At 33.1% G+C, this 22046-nt stretch overlaps 1 protein-coding gene across 8 annotated transcripts in view; it reads right to left on the reverse strand.

Annotated features, from left to right (window-relative positions):
• The window catches only part of LOC127871517 (multiple epidermal growth factor-like domains protein 11), a 177800-nt gene that overhangs the window by 153104 nt on the left and 2650 nt on the right, over positions 1–22046 (reverse strand). For 5 of the 8 annotated variants that reach the window (XM_052414530.1, XM_052414531.1, XM_052414528.1 and 2 more), the window contains exon 2: positions 16059–16196. In XM_052414530.1, the coding sequence (XP_052270490.1) occupies positions 16059–16196 (138 nt within the window). Of the gene's footprint in view, positions 1–227; positions 363–701; positions 840–16058; positions 16197–22046 lie in introns of all 8 variants that reach the window. The other 3 variants (XM_052414532.1, XM_052414525.1, XM_052414533.1) reach the window with 2 other exon arrangements.

Raw genomic sequence — 22046 nt, forward strand, 5'->3', positions numbered from 1 at the left:
CATTAGACATGAGAAACAAAAACCAAGCACATATAACTTATATAATGTTTATTAATGTGTAAATGTGTATGTGTTTATACTGATTAGGCTTCCATGCGTGTATATAAGAACGCCATGCGTGTATATAAGAACGACATGATGTTTGGCATACGTTTAAACTTTGTGTGACGCATTGACGTGCTAAACATACTACAATTAACGTATTGATAATACAAATATGTCCATACCTGTTGAGCAAGTGTTCCCAGTCCATCCGTTTTCACACATTCCTGGACACGTTCCAATAAATTTATCACAGTCTGTATCACCATAACAATGACACGTTGAGCTGCAATTTTGACCGTACTGTTGGTGTGTACATGCTAAATGCAAAAAACAAACATTGTATGTTTAAAAAGTAAATGACATAAACAATATATGTCATAAAATATAATAAGGAAACTAAATTTATCAGTAACGTTGCTACTTATTTTTTATGTTTAAAAAAGAACCATAATAACAAAACTCAATCTTTTATTCAGAATTAATATATTGTAATAAGAATAGCAATAACCAACAATTTGAATATGTTGCCGGAAAACTTTACGATATTTTCTAAATGAACAGTTGCGCTCTTGATGTATGTACGATTCCTTTCTTAAAAAACACATCCATCATTAATTGTTACTTCGTTAAAATAAAACTATACACGAAAGTCTTACACTGATTACATGCCACACCCTGCCATCCGTTTGTACAGCCTGGATTTTGACATTGACCAGTAATTGAATCGCACGCCTTTCCGCCAGCGCAGTGACATTCAAGGGCACACATGTCTCCGAAATGTCCAGGAGGACACTCTGTTTTGAAATACATAATGTATGATTAACAAAAAAATCAAACAGGAACATCGGATACCAATTAACATACGAACTACGATGGAGTTATACAATGCAATATATCACGTACGAGACGATACATATGTAATTCATACTCAGATTTGAATTGGGATCCAAGCCCGTATACGTTTTTGAACGTTTGCGGTATTGTGAAAACCTTTATTTCATCAAAGAGTAGTTTGAAAACATTGCTTAAGCATAAAACGCACTCAGAATTCATAACTGAATGAAGGTAAATATATCGTTTACAAATTGCAATTTATTATGATATTTTCGATAGTCCAGAATAATAAGTTTACAATCATCATGTGTGTTTGTATCTACACATGTGGCGACCATCCTGAGGTTATACAATCAATATAACCGTACAGTTCTACCATTATCAGTAGTAAAAGTAGTAGAATAACTACATGTAGTCGTAGAAATAGCATCACTACCTTTTCTGATATTTTTTTCATTTTATTTATACTATAAGAATTTCCACTGTTGTTTTCACTAAATAAGTAATACTTGTGACTATTAAAAGTTATTTTCAATAATAAAACAAAGCTGTGCTACCTGCTTGATATATTTTGACTTCACAAATCGCCATAAACGACTGAGTCCATTTTCTCAAAATGAGGTAACGGAATACTTTCTTATTCAAGTGCAGAAGAACCCCGTTTTCTGAACTTGCATTGTTGATAATTTCAATGAAAGTATTATTGTCACCACCCAATGTTTCATTTCGGACATAAACATACACTGTAATGGTTTGATCTGGGTTGTCTACAAAAAAACAAGATTCCATACTATGCATACACATTCAACAAATCACTCTAGAATGACTATATAACAAATTATTAACAATAACGCCATTAAAATAAAAGAGCAAAACCAGAAGTATTGCGGAGTGGGAATTCAGTGGTCGGTTTCATAATAAATTGCTTTATTTAAAGCGATCAACATTTGGTAATTTAACATTCAACTTGCATATGGTTGGTCGACAAAATCTATTATGCTAAGACAATCCATAGTCAGGTATATTAGTTATTGCGTTGTTCCCACTATCGCTCAATTAGCAACGAACGACACAACTGACCACAAGTAGGTATATCTTGTCGTTGTTTGAAATTGTAGGCTTAGATGCGATATGATGCGTATCCATCCGTTTAGATGCGTTGTTTTGCGCTTGGTGGCATTATATTTTGAAAAGTGCAGTTGCCACCAATATACACGGTCTGATCTCAAGTGCGGTGTTTATACGGTCCGTTTGGGTTGTTTAAATTGCGTACTCGTGTGGGTTAAAATCAATAAGATATGATTTCACAAGTTAGAACGTTCTTCCACTTAGTAATACGTTTCACAAAGTTTTACAAGAATCAATGCGTTTGGTAACGATACAAAACGATTTTGGTTGAGATTTATCTCACGAATAAAACCATTAAATACACGACAAGTCCACGAGTGTACACAAGTAATAATTGTTTTACGCCCAACAGACTTAATTGTATTCTTAAACATTATTTCAGAACCTGACGTTTTTGATTGCGATCACCACAATATGTAAATAAGTGTAAATAAGATTTTTAATGTTTATTTTATATACAATACATTCTCATATCATTTTGAAAATCCCGATTCACAATAGATCGCCGTTGTACGTGTTAACCAAATAGATTGGCGACTATATTCAAACTTTTCCCTATAAGCGTGATTTACTAGATTGACTACATTGACCGTTCATGATTTATAAAGATATTTGAAGAGATCTGAATATATCCACGTCAAAAAACTGCCGTAACTCGTCCACTCCATATTCAAGTACTAAACAAGCGATGTGTTTGTGAAATACTATGTCCCCATATATTTGACCTTTGACCTTGAAGGATAACCTTGACCTTTCACCACTCAAAATGTGCAGCTAATTTAGATACACATGCATGCTAAATATCAAGCTGATGTCTTCAATAATGCTAAAGAGTGCAACATTAAATAAGCGATATTGACCCATATATTTGACCTTTGACCTTAAAGGATGACCTTAAAATTGACTTTTCGCCACTCAAAATGTGCAGGTCCATGAGATACACATGCATACCAAATATGAAGCTGCTATCTTAAATATAGCAAAAGTTATTGCAAATGTTAAAGTTGGGGCAAACAAACAAACAAACCAACGGACAGGGCAAAAACAATATGCCCCCCCCCCTCTATAGTGCAAACCACAAATTGTGAAAGTCTTATATAAGCCTGAAAATTGTCATGTTGTTACTTAAAACGATATTACAAATTCGTATCGAACCGTGACCTTACATATTGGAGAATTTAACAAATCCACTATCCTATCCCAGTATCAGGATTTTGACTTGTCCCTGCTTATATGTATCACATAGAGAGAAGCAAAACTGTGCACCATGACATCGTTTGTCTTCGTTGTACCCTACAGACAGTTTCGAATGATGGGCGAAAATTTATGCTTGGCCGGTGAGATCTATTGTGTACTACGATTGAGAAATATTACAAACGACTGAACACATAAATTATGTAACTGACAAGTTTCAAAGCCGAAGAGTATCGAACCACTACAAGGTAACTTTTATTATCTGTTCTGAAAATAAAACATATCGTCAAAATGTACGTGCGCGCTTAAAAACTAAATGACGTGTTTCAATTGTTTTATGTGTAGGTAATCACGGATGAGAATAAGTAGACATGTGTAAACGTAATTTGAATACACCAAACATACCATTTATCCTGCTTATTTAAGTTAATTGTTGAAATTGGGTTCAATATATACATTTTACGTAAAATAAATGTTAGATGTTTTCGTTATTCCAAACACACAGACGATTATCTCAGAATATTATGGACCAGTGAAGAACACGCGGACAGCAATAGCAGTCATGGTCATTGTTGTCATAACATTTAGGTAGGTATTTAAACAATGTGTAAAGAATCAGCGCATCCAATGGTTTGCGTCGTGTATCATTTTTGAAAGGCTAAGACGCTAGTTGGCTTAAAGCAGTTCTAGTTATACAATTTACGCAATTAACAAACTTACCAACGCGCCCAAATAAACGTAAACTTGATCCAATTATTTGTCGTTTCAGATCAATTTGTAACCACGGTTGATCAGAACCATCAGTAGCACTGCATTTGGAACAGTCTGTTGGATTGCTGTTCCATAACTTTCCATCTATTGCTCTGGATGCGCTGCAGTTTACATAGGTGCTTGACTGCGTTGCAGTTACCGAGTAATTGCCAGACAAGATAATGTTTTTATCTGAAAGATATGTTTTGTTTCAAAAGTATACTATATTTTTGAATAGACTCCAAACTTATGCAATATTCAGACTGTAACAAAATAAATTGCCTTTTTTAAATTTTTATTTATAACATTACATGTTGTCTTACCTATACTGCAATTATCACCACCCCAGCCGTCAGAACAGCCCGATGGTCAATTACCAAAGATAGTGTTGCATTGTTCAGCAGTATCATTGCATTTGCATGCGTTCGAGCAGTTGTTCCCAAAGTGACCAGAACATGCTGTAAACAAAGCGTAGCACTGGGTATATACGATTTGGCATCATCTGCAAATGTTCTTTTTGTGTGTAGTATTTAAATAAGCAAATTTTAAATAGTTTAATGAACTCGTTAACATGTGTATCAGCCTCTGATTTGTTTGGGCCTAATCGCCATATTTGTGCAAAATTGAATTATCTTGAAATTGATACAAAAAATGTTTCCAATTTTCCAGCAGTTTCGGAAATATTTAGTTGTTGTCATAACATTTCGAAACAAAGGGGAAGCTTATTTGTTTTAAAGTTTGATTAAAATAAAAATTAAAATATTAACGTTATGTAATAATTTATTTGAAGCAGGAATCAATGTTGAGTATTCAGCAATCAACAGGCGTCACATCATCAAACCTTTGTGGTTATATCAAAGCTAAAAAATCATTATTTTAAGTGCCTTGTTCATACAACTAAATACACAAGAAAACTACTAGTTTCACCGTATAAAGGTTCCATGAAGCTGGGTAATGAACCAATACAATGTTACAAATATATTGTTGCCGGTAATCACACTTGAACTACCAGTTCACACAGCTTGTAACTATTCATTTTGTTTAATTGCTTGATATTTCTATATTGTTGTTAAGCTATGCCGTTGTAATCTCAAGGAGCGCTCAGCTATGGAAGATAATACGACATTATTATGTGTTTGAAGTTTGTTTTACTATGAGTCACGTGAATACACATATGATAATTTTGGTTATATATGTTTTCCATACGCATAAACATTGTTACATATATAATTTATTGAAAGTGGGTAAAAATATAACTAATTCTTCTTATATGAAGGGGCATACTGGTGTTAAAGATCAGCTTCAGTTTAATACAATATACACAGTTTCGATAACTAGAGAACACTGGCTTACCATAGTTGCGTTTTAAAAGTTAACAACTGATGCTTATCTTGAACGGTTTAACAATGGTTATTGAACTAAATTTATCTATTTTGTCAAGATAATCGAACATAATTGTGTTATTTTTCAATGGTATCTAACATGGCTAGTATGGTGATGCACAAAATAAACGATAATACTAAGTTCTTCTTTGATTTTATATAAATGCATAAACATTATATGTACATATTATTTGGTTTGCATGATGATGTTGCATGCATTAAAGATCAAATCGTGAAGACTGTCCCCTATAATTTGATAGCATATGGACGTAGAAATAAAGTTAAACCACTATACGATCTTGAGTTGCTATTGTTAAAAGTCAAATGTGCAAAGGTGTTACATCGATCGGTCTACATTACACACAATAAAGTGTGTAAAACAAGGAGTCTAATAAGTAATTTATCAAGTTAAAAAAAGTTGCCAAGCAGCACTGTATACAATTCGACTAAGTATCAGTACCAACACACCAGAAAACTGATACAATTTGCTTTATTAGTTCATACTATAAAAAGCTGTGATTGTCAACTGTCAAAGTGCTTTGTGAATGGAGTACACGCGTTTTGAGCCTTCGTTTTGGGGAGTCGTCTATATTTTGATGTTCACAAAATCATCCTATAATATCTATACTGATATTGAAACTTTTGGAGGTCATTACAGGAAAATCGAGCAGCTTGGGGATCGTCTAGACCAGTCGCACGTACAAGAGATGTTAATATACCGATTAAGAATCGGATATGTTTCATCAGAAATTGTCGCTGTCGACTTTTGTGCAATCGGGCATACATCAAATATTGATAGTCCTATCCTGCAAAAGATCTTAGTCCGCAAATCCGATCTACAAAATTGACATCCGGTTTGATTATGAAACATCAATTGCCAATTAGGATTTTAAATACGATAAAATAAAAACCTATGACGAAATCTATACATCGGGGGCCTGTAAACGCTGACCAATGCCGTAAATATAAGTAAAGTATTGCAGACTAGAAACACTGATGAAATATTCGGACGCATATGGACACCATTATTTAAGAAATATGAGCACCTTCGTTCTGCTCGCGAAAGGTGTTCGCGATAGGGGCGTTACGCGAAGCATACCCTTCGGATAACATCCAGGAACATCCTAAGACTAAACAGTGAAATTAACTGACGAAGAATATATTGAAAACACCAGTTTCAAGTTTATTTGGTAAAGACATTGACACAAACACAAAGTAATAATTCCGTTTAACCATGTGACACTGGACTATTTTTGTTTGAATTTATGTTTAACATGTATCATTGACCACAACTGATAAATCAGGGACAATAAAGAGTGTTGTATATAGCTCAAACCCTAGCAGTAATTAAGGAGTCAGTATACTCTGAACAAATCTAATAACGTTTTATTGGTATTTTGTCTAATTTTGCAAAAAACATATTAAGCATACACACTATATCATGTTATAAATTGAAATACATATAATTACTGAAAGTCTTTATTTTATTAATTAAAACACAATATTATGGACTGCTCAGCGAAATCGCACTTTTCATTACCTAATCGCTTCGATGAACAAACACCTTATTAAAGCGAGATTATACGATTTTTTTATATGTGTTAAATTGTAATATATCGATAAAATATGTTACAATATCACACACTAGGCAAGAACAATTATACATTAAATACGAATTTCATAAAATGCAGCAAAGACAAATTAGCGCCCCGAGCCGATTGTGACGAACATATTTTCCTACAATAACCGAAGCATTCGTCTTTTTATAAGGACAAGAGTATGATGTATATTGTTGCAGGAATTTAAAATGAACCGGTAAACTAAGTTTAGATTCACATCGTACATGCATGATATACATGCTGGCGAATTCGACTGTGCAGCCGTTTTCGATTTCAGAATCAAATATCTGGCTTATTTCGCATTTTTCGACACATGTTCTTCTCAACTTTTATTTTATTTTATATTGAGATATATATATATATAATATTTTTTTACACGTGTTATATAAATTAATTAATATTTGACAAAATCGTATAATCTCGCTTTAAAAAAAAGCTTAATGTATCAATTTTAACGTTCACGTGGTATTGTTTAAAACCATTTACTAAATGGATGCAAATCAAGAATTCATTCACGATGCCCTGATACTACTGAACAATGTGCGGTAGTGGTTTAATGGTTCTTGAAGTGCACATTTCTGTCTATTTTTGTGACTAGGGAAACGACGGAATCCATCAAAGTCGTCTAGTCTATTATGGGTTCTACATGTAAACGCGATATAATTGTCTAACAGTCACGAGAGAAATAATTACACCTACGCAAATACATGATATTGAGCAACCAAGAACGGATACTTATTAAGTGCCTTTTTAATATCGTTATTATTTGTTTCTTACTTTATCATGGATATATATTTAGTGTGATTTTTTATTTTAACTCTTCTACATGCAGTGGAGCTGTCTAGATGAACTAACCAGGTATCTAGAAGTTCCTCTTTAAATTATTTTCTTACCTTTTGATTACCCATTAAGCTGTTGAGTACGTTTGAATGACATCTTACATGGTTACGAATACGAAAATAGTGTTTTCAATTTGTGAAATTTAGAATAACTTACAAAAAAAAGTTTAAGTAATTGATATCCATTTTATGTTGTATGATATTATATCAAATGGTGATCATACGAATCAATGAATATAGAGATATATTATGTTGTTTTGAATATTGTTCTCACTTGATTGCCTAATTTTATCCTTAATCGCATATTTGTGCTGTTATCGAATTGTTGAAAGAGTCGTGTTTCCCAATAAAAAAACGACCATTGGTGACAAGGATATTTTATTTCATTTGTATACCGGGACAGATTTCTTTAGCAAAACACCAACATTCCAAAGTTAATGTTGATTTAAATCTTGCTTATGTAAAAATAAGCACATATTAAGCACGAGTCAGATTAACTAGCTAAAGACATTCATCATTTATTGCATGCATGTTGTGAGCATGATTGGATTATCAACGTTCACAGTCCTAGTAAAATTGTATTATTTAGTCATACACTCGAACTTTATAATTACGTACTTAATGAGTACATGTTGTCATATTATAATTATAATTATTGTCTAAACTCTAGTTATATCAATTTATTACATAATATTTTACTTTTACTGTGTTTTAATAGTGTAACTGGTATTGTTTTATTGCTTAAGTTCCTTACAGCATTATTATTTATATCACACATTTTAAGATCATGAATCCTTTAATTAATGCTGCATAATATTATCAATACCGCTTATTTTTTTATCAATTTTATGTACATATATATGTTTTGTACAACGCCATTGAATATAATTATATAAATAGGCGTTTCATCAAATTAGCAAGTTTCAAGTTTCAAGTTTGTCAAAGAATTCTGTAAGGTAACTCTCAAATGCGTATGCTGTTCAGCTGTTTATCACTCGTTATTGTGTTCAGAAGTCCCTTCGGTGGCAAACATTAAGTTTAAACTTACACAAAACACTGTCTGTGAGTGAAATGAGCGAAGCAATTAGAGCGCAAGCTTTTCACGCTATTTTGATCCGTATACGCGCATTATTTCCAGTATATATAATATATTTAAAATACTTACAGTATGAGAGAAAAGTAAAAAAACAAACATGAATATTTCTTAACAAATACAATTATCCTAAAGTTTTGTTAGGTATATGAATTAAATATAGCATACACGACAACAAAATGAACAAAACTCAATTTATAGTGAAAACTAAGAATATATGTTAAGAACGTTTTTCACCAAAAACATTAGTAAGTTTGATATTACATTATGTGTGTATTTATGCAGTAATTTTAAAATTAGAGATAAAAAAGTACTGCCTAATAGTATTATGCGTTATAAAAACTACAAACAACAAAAGTGTCATACGAAGGTTAATTACAATAGGAAAACCCTAAACAAAGAAAGATTGGTGTGAAAACGTATCACATTACGCAACATTTTAGCATCTAAAAATCGTTTATCAATGTCCTCTTGTTTCGTGATACTGATAATCTCGAGTCATGATCGGATTAATTCGGCTTGCGTTAATTTGAATTATGTGGAGCGCACTTTCAAGGGCTTTCTATTAGGTCCGCGCGCTATTACCTAATGGACAACTTCAAAAATCATAGGAAAACCCCAATCTTTTCTTGACGCGCTTCCAGGCAATAATTGCCCTATATATTTCTTTATTTTTGTGCGCTCTCGTTTTTTTTCTTGCTGAATCACTAAAAGCAGGAGGTCCGCGCTTGAGCTCCGATAATTAATAACATAATGATTATTCATGCCAACTACGTCATGCTTCCGGCGCTGCTCGAAGCCAATCTCGCGTTCGCTCGTAAATTTTCGGATTCCGTCGCAAAAAAAATGAAATGGAATATATTGTCCCACATAAAAAAGAAAACGAGCATTTTGTATCTCGTTAAATACATGTTACAAGACCAAATCTATCGTTTACATTTTGACTTATGCTTTGAGGAACACTGTTTTTTATGGGATAACTTTATTTTACCAAGTATTCGCTGATTTTGGTAGTTTCTGGAACTTTAAACGACGCTAATTAATTTTATAATACTGAATGATGAGTATCATGCTTATGATTATACACATATTCGCTTCTCCATCTGTAACGTTGTAGTTTAAATGGCTTTATTTATTTCGCTCAAGCATTCACGCCGTAATGACCTTAATATGTTACTGATCAATTTGGCAGAATTATTTCCCTATGATTTGTTTTCATTGAATTATATAAAAGCACCAACGAGTTGTGAACTCAACTCCCTGTTAAACCGATAGGCGTATATTAATATGGTGAATGACCTTATCGGAAGGTGATATCTAAAATTCGGTTGGCTGTTTTTGCAAAAGTGAATGGTGACTTTTACGATGTTTTGTTTTAACTATATGTTACACTACATTTATTGTAATATGTAGGATAAATCACACTTTTACAAATTACCATGATTTATTGGAAGACCGGTATTCAGTTACAGATAGGCGTAATGTTATACAGTTTCGTTACAATGCAAGATATACATTGATGCTTGTTACGAAATCACTGCTATGACTTACAATTAGAGACTCAACTGGATTTGAGGTGGCCGTGGTGTAATGGATAAGGTGTCTGCTTAGTGACCGGGAGGTTATGTGTTCGATCCCCACTGTGGGAGCGTTCTTTAGATACCAAGTACTGGTTCTAGGCCCAGGAAAAGGACTAAGGAGCGTTTCAATACGCCCGAGGCTTTCGATGCAATCGAGCTAAAATAAATAGGTTTAAACTAAACTCAATTGGACACTGCTGTGGGAAACGTGTCTACAATCAACCAAATCGTAGCCGGTAAAACGTATTGAAAAACTCAGCAATTTTCCTTGTGAACCTCTAACATATCACATGTGTATCTGTTTTTTATAAGCTTAGAATGAAAAGGTACGGGTATGGTGGTTCCTTCGTTCAAGATTTGAACTTATTTTCCCAACACTTTGCGGATGTCGCTAAAACTATTACCGAAAAATAAGCTGACGTGATCGTTAATACATCAATAACTGCCGCTATGATTTAACGCATGTTTCCAAAGAATTACGACTGCTTTCGGATTTTCGGATTTAAATTTGCAGTTTTCAACATGTTATGGTATAAATTTACATATTTTTTAAAATCACAAGAGGTAAAAAAGTCATTCAACAGCAGCTCATGATTTATATAGACATAATATGTTTAAAAAAATCTCATACACGAAAAGCAATAAAGAGGTTATATTTACAATTGGGTTGTGTTGTCGTGTACAAAGTTTATTCAAATCATGTCCAGCAATAGTGAAAACTTGAAACATCTTCCTGTAAAACATGATGGCCAATGAGTTTGGTATTGGCCATGTAACATCGTGTATTGGTCATCAAATAAGTTCATATAAAACAATTTGAAAGCGCAAGACCCAGATATTATAAAATATTTGTCATTTAATGTCATTTGATAGCCCTCTATAGTGTCCATGCACATGGGGTCTAAATCGGCCCCGCACTGTTGGAATCTTTTTCTCTCAAAAATTCTGTCGAAAACGATTAAAAATTATATTCTAACATAAAATACATCTTCATGAAAACCTTGGTACTTGGTCTTTAGCATCATGTAGTAGCCGTTCACATATTTTGGTAAATAATTTCCATTGTATCAACGCGCCAGCTCCTTTTTGTACATGGAACAACTTAAAAAAACGATTCCCTCAGCTAAGATCATTCATGTGCTGCAACTTGAATTCAGGTAAACGAATTAGGTCAAATATGCCCAGCCTTAGGTAATTAGGATTCATTCTTTACTCAACTTTTTTTTTGTTAAACCAACATCCACAGAAAAAAATTGATTTAATCTGTACGTAATTAAATAAAAATACCCCATGAATTATATGTATCTACCTAATTTCTAATTACGTAAAAATTCGTGTTGAAAAATATGTTATTCTAAGTTCTATTGCCGACCATATTGCCGAATGCAAAAAGTTTAATGTAATAGTCAATATTACTGACAAGAAATTGCCATCACTTTACTGGATACCTAAATTACATAAAACGCCATATAAAAGTCGTTTTATCGCTAATTCAGTGTCTTGTACTACCAAGCAATTATCAGTGTATCTTACATCTGCATTGAGTGCTATTAGATATCATATAGTTAAATATTGTAATAAAGTTTATGAAAATAGTAATATTAACCTATTTTGGTCAATAAAAAACTCCTTAGAAGTAATTGACAGAATTGAAAAGAAAACATATAAGGTGTCACAAGAAAGCACTAATGATTTTTCTACATTATTTACAACGCTTCCTCACGCTTTAATAAAATCCAAACTTGTGTCTTTGATTGAAAAAAACGTTTGCTAGAGAGAAGTGTTCATATCTAGCTTTAAACACTAAAACAGCTTTTTTTACTTATCAGATATTAGATAATTACATCATTTGAACTTGTCTTGACTTTTGTGCAGCACTTACTTTACTTCTGGATAACTTGTTCGTTGAATGTAATGGTAAACGATTCAAACAAATTATTGGCGTTCCGATTACTAATTGTGCGCCACTTATAGCTGATCGTTTTTTATATTGCTATGAAAGCGATTTTATGTTAGAAGTATCTTAAACTAACTAAACAACTAGATTTAATTTAATGTTTTAACCTTACTAGTAGGTACATTGATGACATACTTAATTTAGATAACCCATTCTTTGAACAATATATTCACAAAATCTACCCGAACGAACTAGTTTTAAATAAATCGTGTCAATCCAATACAGACGCTGCGTATTTAGACTTACATCTAACTATTAATAATAATATGATTAAAACTAGTTTATACGACAAACGGGACGACTTATAATATGAAATTGTGAATTGTCCGTTCCTATAGCAACATCCATAAAGGTCCATCCTATGGTATTTACATTTCGCAGTTGGTATGTTATGCCAGAGCATGTTCCTGTATTAAAGATTTTAATGATCGTAATCGTATATTAACAAAGAAATTGCTAAAACAAGTCTTTTTGTATCATAACCTTAGAAGTAAATTCGCTAAATTTCACTCAAAGTATGGTGATTTAATTTCTTAATATAATGTTTCTTTAAAATGGCATTTAATCAATGGAATTTTCCACCCATCATTTTATGGAAATGTTTTGAAGCGTGTTCGCAAATTAAAAAATCTTAAAAAAAATGTTTATATTAAACTTTTCAAGTTAATAAACTCATTATTATCAAAAGGATATGATTTTAACGTACTTAAAACACGTGCTTGTTGGTTTTCGATTCCCTATATCTTTGTTTTCTTAAAATTTGGTCTCAGTAATGGAATTACCATTTTAGACGTTTGATTCTTAAATAGTTAATCACATAAGCTGGTCTTATTGGTAATTCAATTTTACAGTACCGCCCCATTAATATTTTTATTTGTATGTGACAGCACTGCCCCTCGATTTTGTTCACGTCATCGTGTCTTTGCTTGTCAATTACGGCATACGTTACTCTTTCTCTGTTCCTGGCTACATTGATTTTTGTGATGTCATCGCTTTTATATTGCTTCATACCACATACTTTAAATGTTTTAATCTACATGCATAGGGCATTTGAGTTTAAAGCGTTTAATTTTAATTATATTTTCTCTCTGACAGGCGTTTCTTGTTTGATTTATTTTTTAACCGTCACATAAACAACCAAGCTATGTAATATGGATCTTTTACACCCATTATTGCTGCTTCTTCCTGTATTTGCGCGATGATGATCTGAAATATTAACTTCATAACGCTATATTCTTAAATCTTTTTCTATTAAGAAGGAATGTATTTGACACGTGTTCGTGGTCTCATTTCATCGTTCCTCAAAAAGTTGTAACTCTGTTGCTCTGGTATCTTGTCTACCGTTGAGTAATTAAATGGTAATTAAATTGAATGCTTTTTAATTCGCTTTTATTATTGTTTAATTTGAGTTACAATGCTATGAGGTTAAAATTTATTTACACTTAAATATATCATGAATATTGCTGGGCCAAGTGTGAGGTTGAGCGCTCTCAATCCGGTTGAAACCCCCAATGCTTTGCATAGATCGTTCCAAAGCGGTGAACCCAGCTTTATTCTTATATGTGATTATATTGTTTTGTATTGTGCTGTTTTGTGCTGTTTTGTACTGTTTGGGCAATTGGTCACTTGCCTTAAATAAAGGACCAACTAATTATTTATAATAAGAATTCAATACTGCTCCAGCAGCTAAAGTTTCACTTCTTTATATTTATACTGTTAGATACATACAATTTCTTTTAGTCATTTTGAATGGTTCTTGTGACGAATTTTTGAAGCTTTAGATATCTGTTGTAACAAATTTGTTTTCTCATTGTTCCAGAACATAATCGTCACATGACAATTCGTTTCGTGATCGATAGCAGCGTTTGGTGTAAGGTTAATTTCAAAATATCACTTTGACATTTAACATGTTATGCTAAAAAAGCATATTTCATAGTGTAAATGATATTTTGGACTTCACCTTTGGAACACGTATTGAGCAGTCATCCCGGTTCGCAACCTAATTTACAAATACCAGTGGTTTTGTCGCATGTAGAGCCAGCTTTTCAGTGGCCACATTTGTTCAGACAATCAGACCCATATGTCCCATTCAAGCATTTTGAAACGTGTTCGGATAATTCAAATTTTTATATATTTAAAAAAATTAGTTAAAAAATAATTATTTGTGCCATTCATATTGTAAATATGCGCAAAAACAAATACACCATTATGATACATTTTAAACAGTGAGGTATATATACGTCATTGAAACGTGTGTATAGTAGATTTTCCGATATGGTGAAGTTCTACGATTGTTTAGAATCGAGAGTTCATTATTATGGATCTAATAACATATACTGACGTTATAAATGTAACGTTAAAATTATAAACAATTTAAAAAAAGAGCCCAAACGTTAATCTGAGTTAGGGAAAGGATGTCATAAATTAAGAAAAAAATGGTTATTCAATAGCAATTATTTTCTTAACTGCTTCCCTGTGGTTATTTTACTAGGTAAAGATTACATGGCCAAAACATTGTCATCAAGTTTGTTTGCTGATGCTAGGATTAAAAGTATTAAGGTTTAGAGCGGTCACAGCTAAAATTGCAAATTTTTAAAACTTCAATTGCCATAATTTAGAAAAGGTTAGGACTTTCTGATGTGGTTATCGAGCTCGGTCGATATATTTTGCCCGCACACATTTTGATCAAGTTTAATTATGATACAATTCAAACTAATTCAGTAATAGAGAGATCAAAGCTACATTGGTGTTTTTGGTATAATTCAGAAATGCATCAGGTAATCTGGTTGGTTATTGAATATTGGAATACATATACGCCTACACTCATTATTCTCCATGTTTGATGATCATTCAATTTAAAATATTTGATTTTGAGCAGAGAGCAGAAAAGAATAGCTGGCTTTTATTTATATTATTGAATGGCCATATTTCAGAAGTACTTCATGCAATCTGGCTTGTTGTCGAACTGGGAAAATAAAAAATTATTGCAAAGTTTATAACCAAGTTGCATGATGCTCATATTTTTATTTTTTATTAAAAGAGCGAAGATGAATTTCTTGGCCATTTTATATGATTAAACTGCCTTGATTCATGCGTGATTAAGGCGATCTTGCTAGTTATTAAACAACGAGTAAATGCCCAAAAATATTATCATCAAGTTTTATGATGATCCGACTTAATCTATGTGTGTTAATAAGCAGAACATCTTCCACTGGACGCCGCCTGCCCGCAAGCCGATATAAGATCTATAATAATTTTAATAAAGTATATCGAATTTGTATTTTACGCAAATGTTAGAGATACCAATTAGTCCTTACGCTTATAAATGCCTGTCTATTTACACAGCCGAATCCGCGCTACATTTTGTTTTGAAAAGGAACCGCTCTTTTTGGAGTGTGTTCTTGACATTAGAATTAATTTACGGGTTGCGAAGTCAGTTATAACCTGCAGTAACATGTTAACACCACGTTTACATTTAGGTATCGTGAGTATACATCACAGAATTCTGAATTCAAATTCAATAGTTGATGTCAATAAGAAGTTAACTGATATCATTTTTATCCTCAAATTTTCGTAACAGCGTATAAGTATAATAACACATAATAATCATCATTAAAATGGACGTTTTGGACATTACCTGTGTCGCACGTATTTAACTGCCAGCCCGGTTCACAACCTGTTGGACAAACGCCCGTGGTTTTGTTGCAGGTCAAGTTGGCTTTACAATGGCCACATTTTCCCTGACACGACACTCCATATGTCCCATCTGCGCATTCTGCAATTTGTAAAGAATATAAAAAGTGGATGTTCAGTCGAAACTGACCTAACGGCCACCTGAGAATAACGGTCATCTGCAGACAACGGTTAGTATGGATTCCCCGCGACGAAAATCACTCTATATTACACTTAGGAATAACGGTAACCTGTCCTTAACGGCCAACGGCCACTATATTCCACTCTTCAATTCATGTTTGAACTGAAAACAACGGTCACGCGTCAGTCGTCTCTCCTCGCGTAAATTAAAAACACAGCACATCATTTGTCCGTCTATTTTGCGGGTAAAGCGTCTGATAGCGGTAATTGCCTGTGATAGTTCTATGACCGAAAGTCATGTTTAAACTGAAAACAACGATCAAGCGTCAGTCGTTTTAAGTCGCAAACATTAGGAACAAAAACGAAACAGGTGCACGTAACAATGAGAATGTGTATAAGTAGCAATTATCGGCTTCATTCATAACGACAAATCATGAGCGCGTGACGAAGTCAACAAATCTCTATAGCTGATAAGGTGTTTAAGACAACACTTAGCTGGCGACTGTTGTTATAAGAAGGCGCTAAGGATTAGTGATCGTCTATTCAGGAAAAATGAACACTAAATTGCAAATTTTGTAACAAAATAAATATTTTAAACAAGATTTGGCTTCTTTTTCTTTAAATTATAACGAAACGGTTATACCGTAATGTCCTTTTATGACAGCAAATCAGCTTTTATAATTGTTCGGACGTGACGTCAATGAGACGCGACAATCTTTATTTCAAAATACATTCAAATGACTGTAATACGAACTGTCGGATTTACTGAATAAACGTACTATCGGTTTATGACAGTGAATCCGCTTTTTAGACTTGTTCGGTCGTGACGTCAATGGCACGTGACAAGCTTTATTTACGAATAAATGAGATGCATGAGTAATAAATTATACAAGCGCTGATAAAGTCATTGATTAAGTTTAACTATATGAAATTAAATCAATTGTTAAGATATTATTCTGCATTATTCAATGTAAGTCAATTCTGTTATTATTCCTAGTTATCGTCAACGAGCCATTGTTTTACACTGTATGCAAACGACTGGATGGGGTAACGACGTAGCAATACTACTTACTGACCAACCATCTAAAAATTGTGATCCGAAAACAACGGTCTCCTGTGGACAACGGCCACTTTGGTCATATCTCTTGACTGACCGCTGTTCTCAGATTTGACTGCATTTTGGCTTGCATATATCAAGCGATCAGACACACACGATCAGGAACATATCCACAGCTAAAAACACGTGAGTAACACGGTACAATATTGTTTTTGAAAATGCCACAATATGTAATATTTTTCTGTATTAATAAAATTGTGTTGTCGATGTCAACATTATGGTTTATACATGTAATGATCTTAATTTATGTGTTGAGTAAAACTCTAATAAACAAACACACATTGAAATCGCGCAGTTAAACGTAATTGATCTCATAGGTATCTACTATTGACCATGTTAAAAGCACATAGACCCGCAAAAATCAACGAATATTATGTAAAATATTTCGAAAAATAAAAATCAATGTTCCTTATAGCAATAGCCAAAATGTCAACGCTAGCTGTGGTCTGGTCACATAAATCTAACAAGATACAAAATGCTCTTTTTTTCGGGACAATATATTCAACACATATTCATCTACCAAGTTAGTGTTCGTTTGTCGTATGGATAGATAACGTTGCGGGATTTCAAAATGAAATATATTGTTCCACACAAAAATAAAAACGACCCTTTTGTATCTCGTTAAATCTATGTTAACATACCATATAAAGCATTAAAATCTTGGATTTTGCTAAAAGGAAAACTGATTTGTTATGGGTTTACTTAAAATATATATATATATATATATATATATATATATATATATATAAACAAACAAATACAAAATAATAATAAAAATCAATAAATCTGCAAGGCCCACGATTTTTGTATTTGATATTTAACCTCATGCTATGGTAGCGCATTGCACGGGTTATATGTTTTTAATATTTGTCAAATTATGTTTTATGACGGCCCTCTATCATGTTCACGTCCCTATGCTCCTTATTTGCTACGCCCAGGTGGTAGCATGTTTCTCTTAAACTTTCATAGCGAAGTCATTACAAATCATGGCATGCCTAATTATGAAGCTGCATCAGATCCTTGATATTTGGTCTGAAGCATTATGTGATGGTGATATTTATGTCTTTTTTTCTTCCTTGTCTTGTATGTCTATCGTTTGTGTTTCAACAATACGACCAGGAACATCCATAACTACGTGCTTAATTATTGTGTATTTATTCATACCAACAAATTCTACGTAATTAACTGAAATACAAATATTGCTTTTAAGTTAACTTCAGTTGAAAAAAAAAAGAAATAATTATGAAAAATGTTTCCAACTATCATAATATATCTACACAAAACCAAATATTTAACAAGAAATAATACAATAAATGCAACAATCATTATTTACTGCATAAGCGTAATTAGCATGACAAAACCACCATACTGTTATAACAACTACACACTCATTTTTTTCTGTGAATTCCGCATGTTCTGCTATGAGTGTTAGTATATTATCACACCATTCTAATGTGTTTTTCAGGCCTGTCCAATTCATTTATAACGGTATGTTTATTCCATTTTTTTTTATTTAGTTCAGCAGCCGGTATCTTTAACCATTTGTTAATTTTCAACTCTATTAGTCGGTAACGACATCGCTTTTTATATTATGGCTGTGGGAATATGAGCATAACTAAACTAAACATGGTTCCATTATTGGCATGGCTTCTTATTACCGATATTACGTGATTCTTTGATAACACATGGCATGTTTAAGTTAAGATTGAATGGAAAATACCACACGCATACCACAATTTTTGACTCACTCTATATATAGCGGATGCATTTAGATAGTTCTCTTCTGAAACATTACTTTACCGACAAAATAACCAACACTTTCTGTGCAGCTTAACATCCAAATATTCGGTAAACACACTACTTTCAGACAAATTAAACTCAACATTTTCTAAACATAAACCTTGGCTGTTGTAACAAAGACACTAGTAGCCTGTGGCCTTAAAGTCTTTGTTTACTTTATTTTCCGCAGTAAATAAGAACAGATACTTAAAACGTGATGCAATATGGCTTATATTTAATGATATATAGAAAATACAAGGTTACTGCCTGATCTTTTTGTAATATATCGGGCAAGGATTAGAATAATATAAAGGCGAGGCTTGCCGAGCCGTTATTTTATTCGTGTCGAGCCTGATATATTACAAAAAGATCAGGCAGTTACCTTTTCTCCTGTTCATCATACCTCTACGTCCCCGATTTTAAAGAAATAATTTAAAAGATCGCTAAAATCTGCAGTTTTAGCGGGAAAGAATATGACTTTTGTCGTTTAACGTGTTAATAATGACGTCATAAGCACGCGCGCTTAATATTTGTAAAAAATGTTTTTTTGCAGTTTGTGTTTAAAATATATATTACATCTTGGTATCAAATTGTTTGTTTTGTTGAATCTGATTCGATTTTACTAAAAATGATTTCTTTATATTTGATTCTGATTAATATGACCATCCTACACACATGACCGATATATCATGTTGACTATGATATAAAAATATATCAAGCAACGTTATATCAGGCATATATTAATGCGGTGGTATGATTAACACGATTATATGGTCATACTTTAGTTAACCAGGTTATTTTAAGATTGCTTGAACAATTCATTTTCAATGACATCCACACACCCAATTTCTTACTTTTTACAGACCATACATTCATTTGGGTTGCCAAAGTACCACAAACAACAACACACGACAATCAATATGCCACAGATCTTCAAATACTTCAAAATGAGGCTTTTATAGTCCCATACATTCTAGCTAAAGGGGGAGAAAAGACCCCAGTAGTCGGCGGTCTATGTTTTGTATTATTTTAATTTAGTTCTGTTTTAAGCACGAAATTGAAATTACCCGATATTAATATTGGGTGCTGCTTGTTTTATTTTTAAAAAAATGAAAATGTTCAGTCCGGCGTTTTAAATAAATACCTGTTAGTAGTTTAGTTAGCGTTTGTTAGAAGTTAACAGATATCATTTTATCCTGAAATTTTCGTAACAGCGTATAAGTATAATAACACATAATAATCATCATTAAAATGGACATTTGGACATTACCTGTGTCGCACGTATTAAACTGCCAGCCCGGTTCACAACCTGTTGGACAAACGCCCGTGGTTTTGCTGCAGGTCAAGTTGGCTTTACAATGGCCACATTTTCCCTGACAAGACACTCCATATGTCCCATCTGCGCATTCTGCAATTTGTAACGAATATAAAAAGAGGATGTTCAGTCGAAACTGACCTTACGGCCACCTGAGAATAACGGTCACCTGTAGACAACGGTCAGTATGGATTCCCCGACGAAAATCACTCTATATGACACTTGAGAATAACGGTCACCTGTCCATAAAGGCCAACGGTCACTATATTCCACTCTTAAATTCATGTTTGAACTGAAAACAATGGTCACGCGTCAGTCGTCTCTCCTCGCGAAAATTAAAAACACAGCACATCATTTGTCCGTCTATTTTGCGGGTAAAGCGTCTGATAGCTGTGATTGCCTGTGATAGTTCTATGACCGAAAGTCATGTTTAAACTGAAAACAACGATCAAGCGTCAGTCGTTTTTGAGTCGCAAAAATTAGGAACAAAAGCGAAACAGTTGCACGTAACAATAAGAATGTGTATAAGTAGCAATTATCGGCTGCACTTATAACGACAAATCATGAGCGCGTGACGAAGTCAACATAACTCTATAGCTGATAAGGTGTTTAAGACAACACTTGCTAAGGATAACTGATAGTTCATTCAGGAACAATATACACTAAATTGCAACTTTTGTAATTAAATAAATATTTTAACAAGTTTTGGCTTCTTTTTCTTTGAATTAGCACGAAACGGTTATACCGTAATGTCCTTTTGTTCGGTCGTGACGTCAATGGCACGTGACAAGCTTTATTTACGAATGAATGAGATGCATGAGTAAACAATTATACTAGCGTTGATAAAGTCATTGATGAAGTTTAACTATATGAAATTAAATCAATTGTTAAGATATTACTCTGCATTATTCAAAGTAAGTTAATTCTGTTATTATTCTTAGATATCGTCAACGAGCCATTGTTTCACACTGTATGCAAACGACTGGGTGGGGTAACGACGTAGCAATACTACCTACTGACCAACCATCTAAAAATTGTGATCCGAAAACAACGGTCACCTGTTGACAACGGCCACTTTGGTCATATCCCTTGACTGACCGCTCTTATCAGGTTTGACTGCATTTTGGCTAGCATACATCAAGCGATCAGACAAACACGATCAGGAACATATCCAAAGCTCAAAACAGAAGTAACTGTGAGAAACACGGTACAACATTGTTTTTGAAAATGCCACAATATGTAATATTTTTCTGTATTAATAAAATTGTGTTGTCGATGTAAACATTATGGTTTATACATGGAATGATCTTTATTTATGTGTTAAGTAAACCCTAATAAACAAACACACATTGAAGTCGCGCAGCTAAACGTAATTGATCTCATAGTTATTTACTATTGACCCTGTTAAAAGCACATAGACCCGCAAAAATCAACGAATATTATGTACAATATTTCGAAAAGTAAAAATCAATGCTTTTTATAGCAATAGCCAAAATTTCAACGCTAGCTGTGGTCTGGTAACATAAATCTAACAAGATACAAAATGCTTTTTTTTCGGGACAATATATTCAACACATATTCATCTACCAAGTTAGTGTTCG

This window comes from Dreissena polymorpha, chromosome 3, assembly GCF_020536995.1.
Source record: "Dreissena polymorpha isolate Duluth1 chromosome 3, UMN_Dpol_1.0, whole genome shotgun sequence".
NCBI classification, from domain to species: Eukaryota; Metazoa; Mollusca; class Bivalvia; order Myida; family Dreissenidae; genus Dreissena; species Dreissena polymorpha.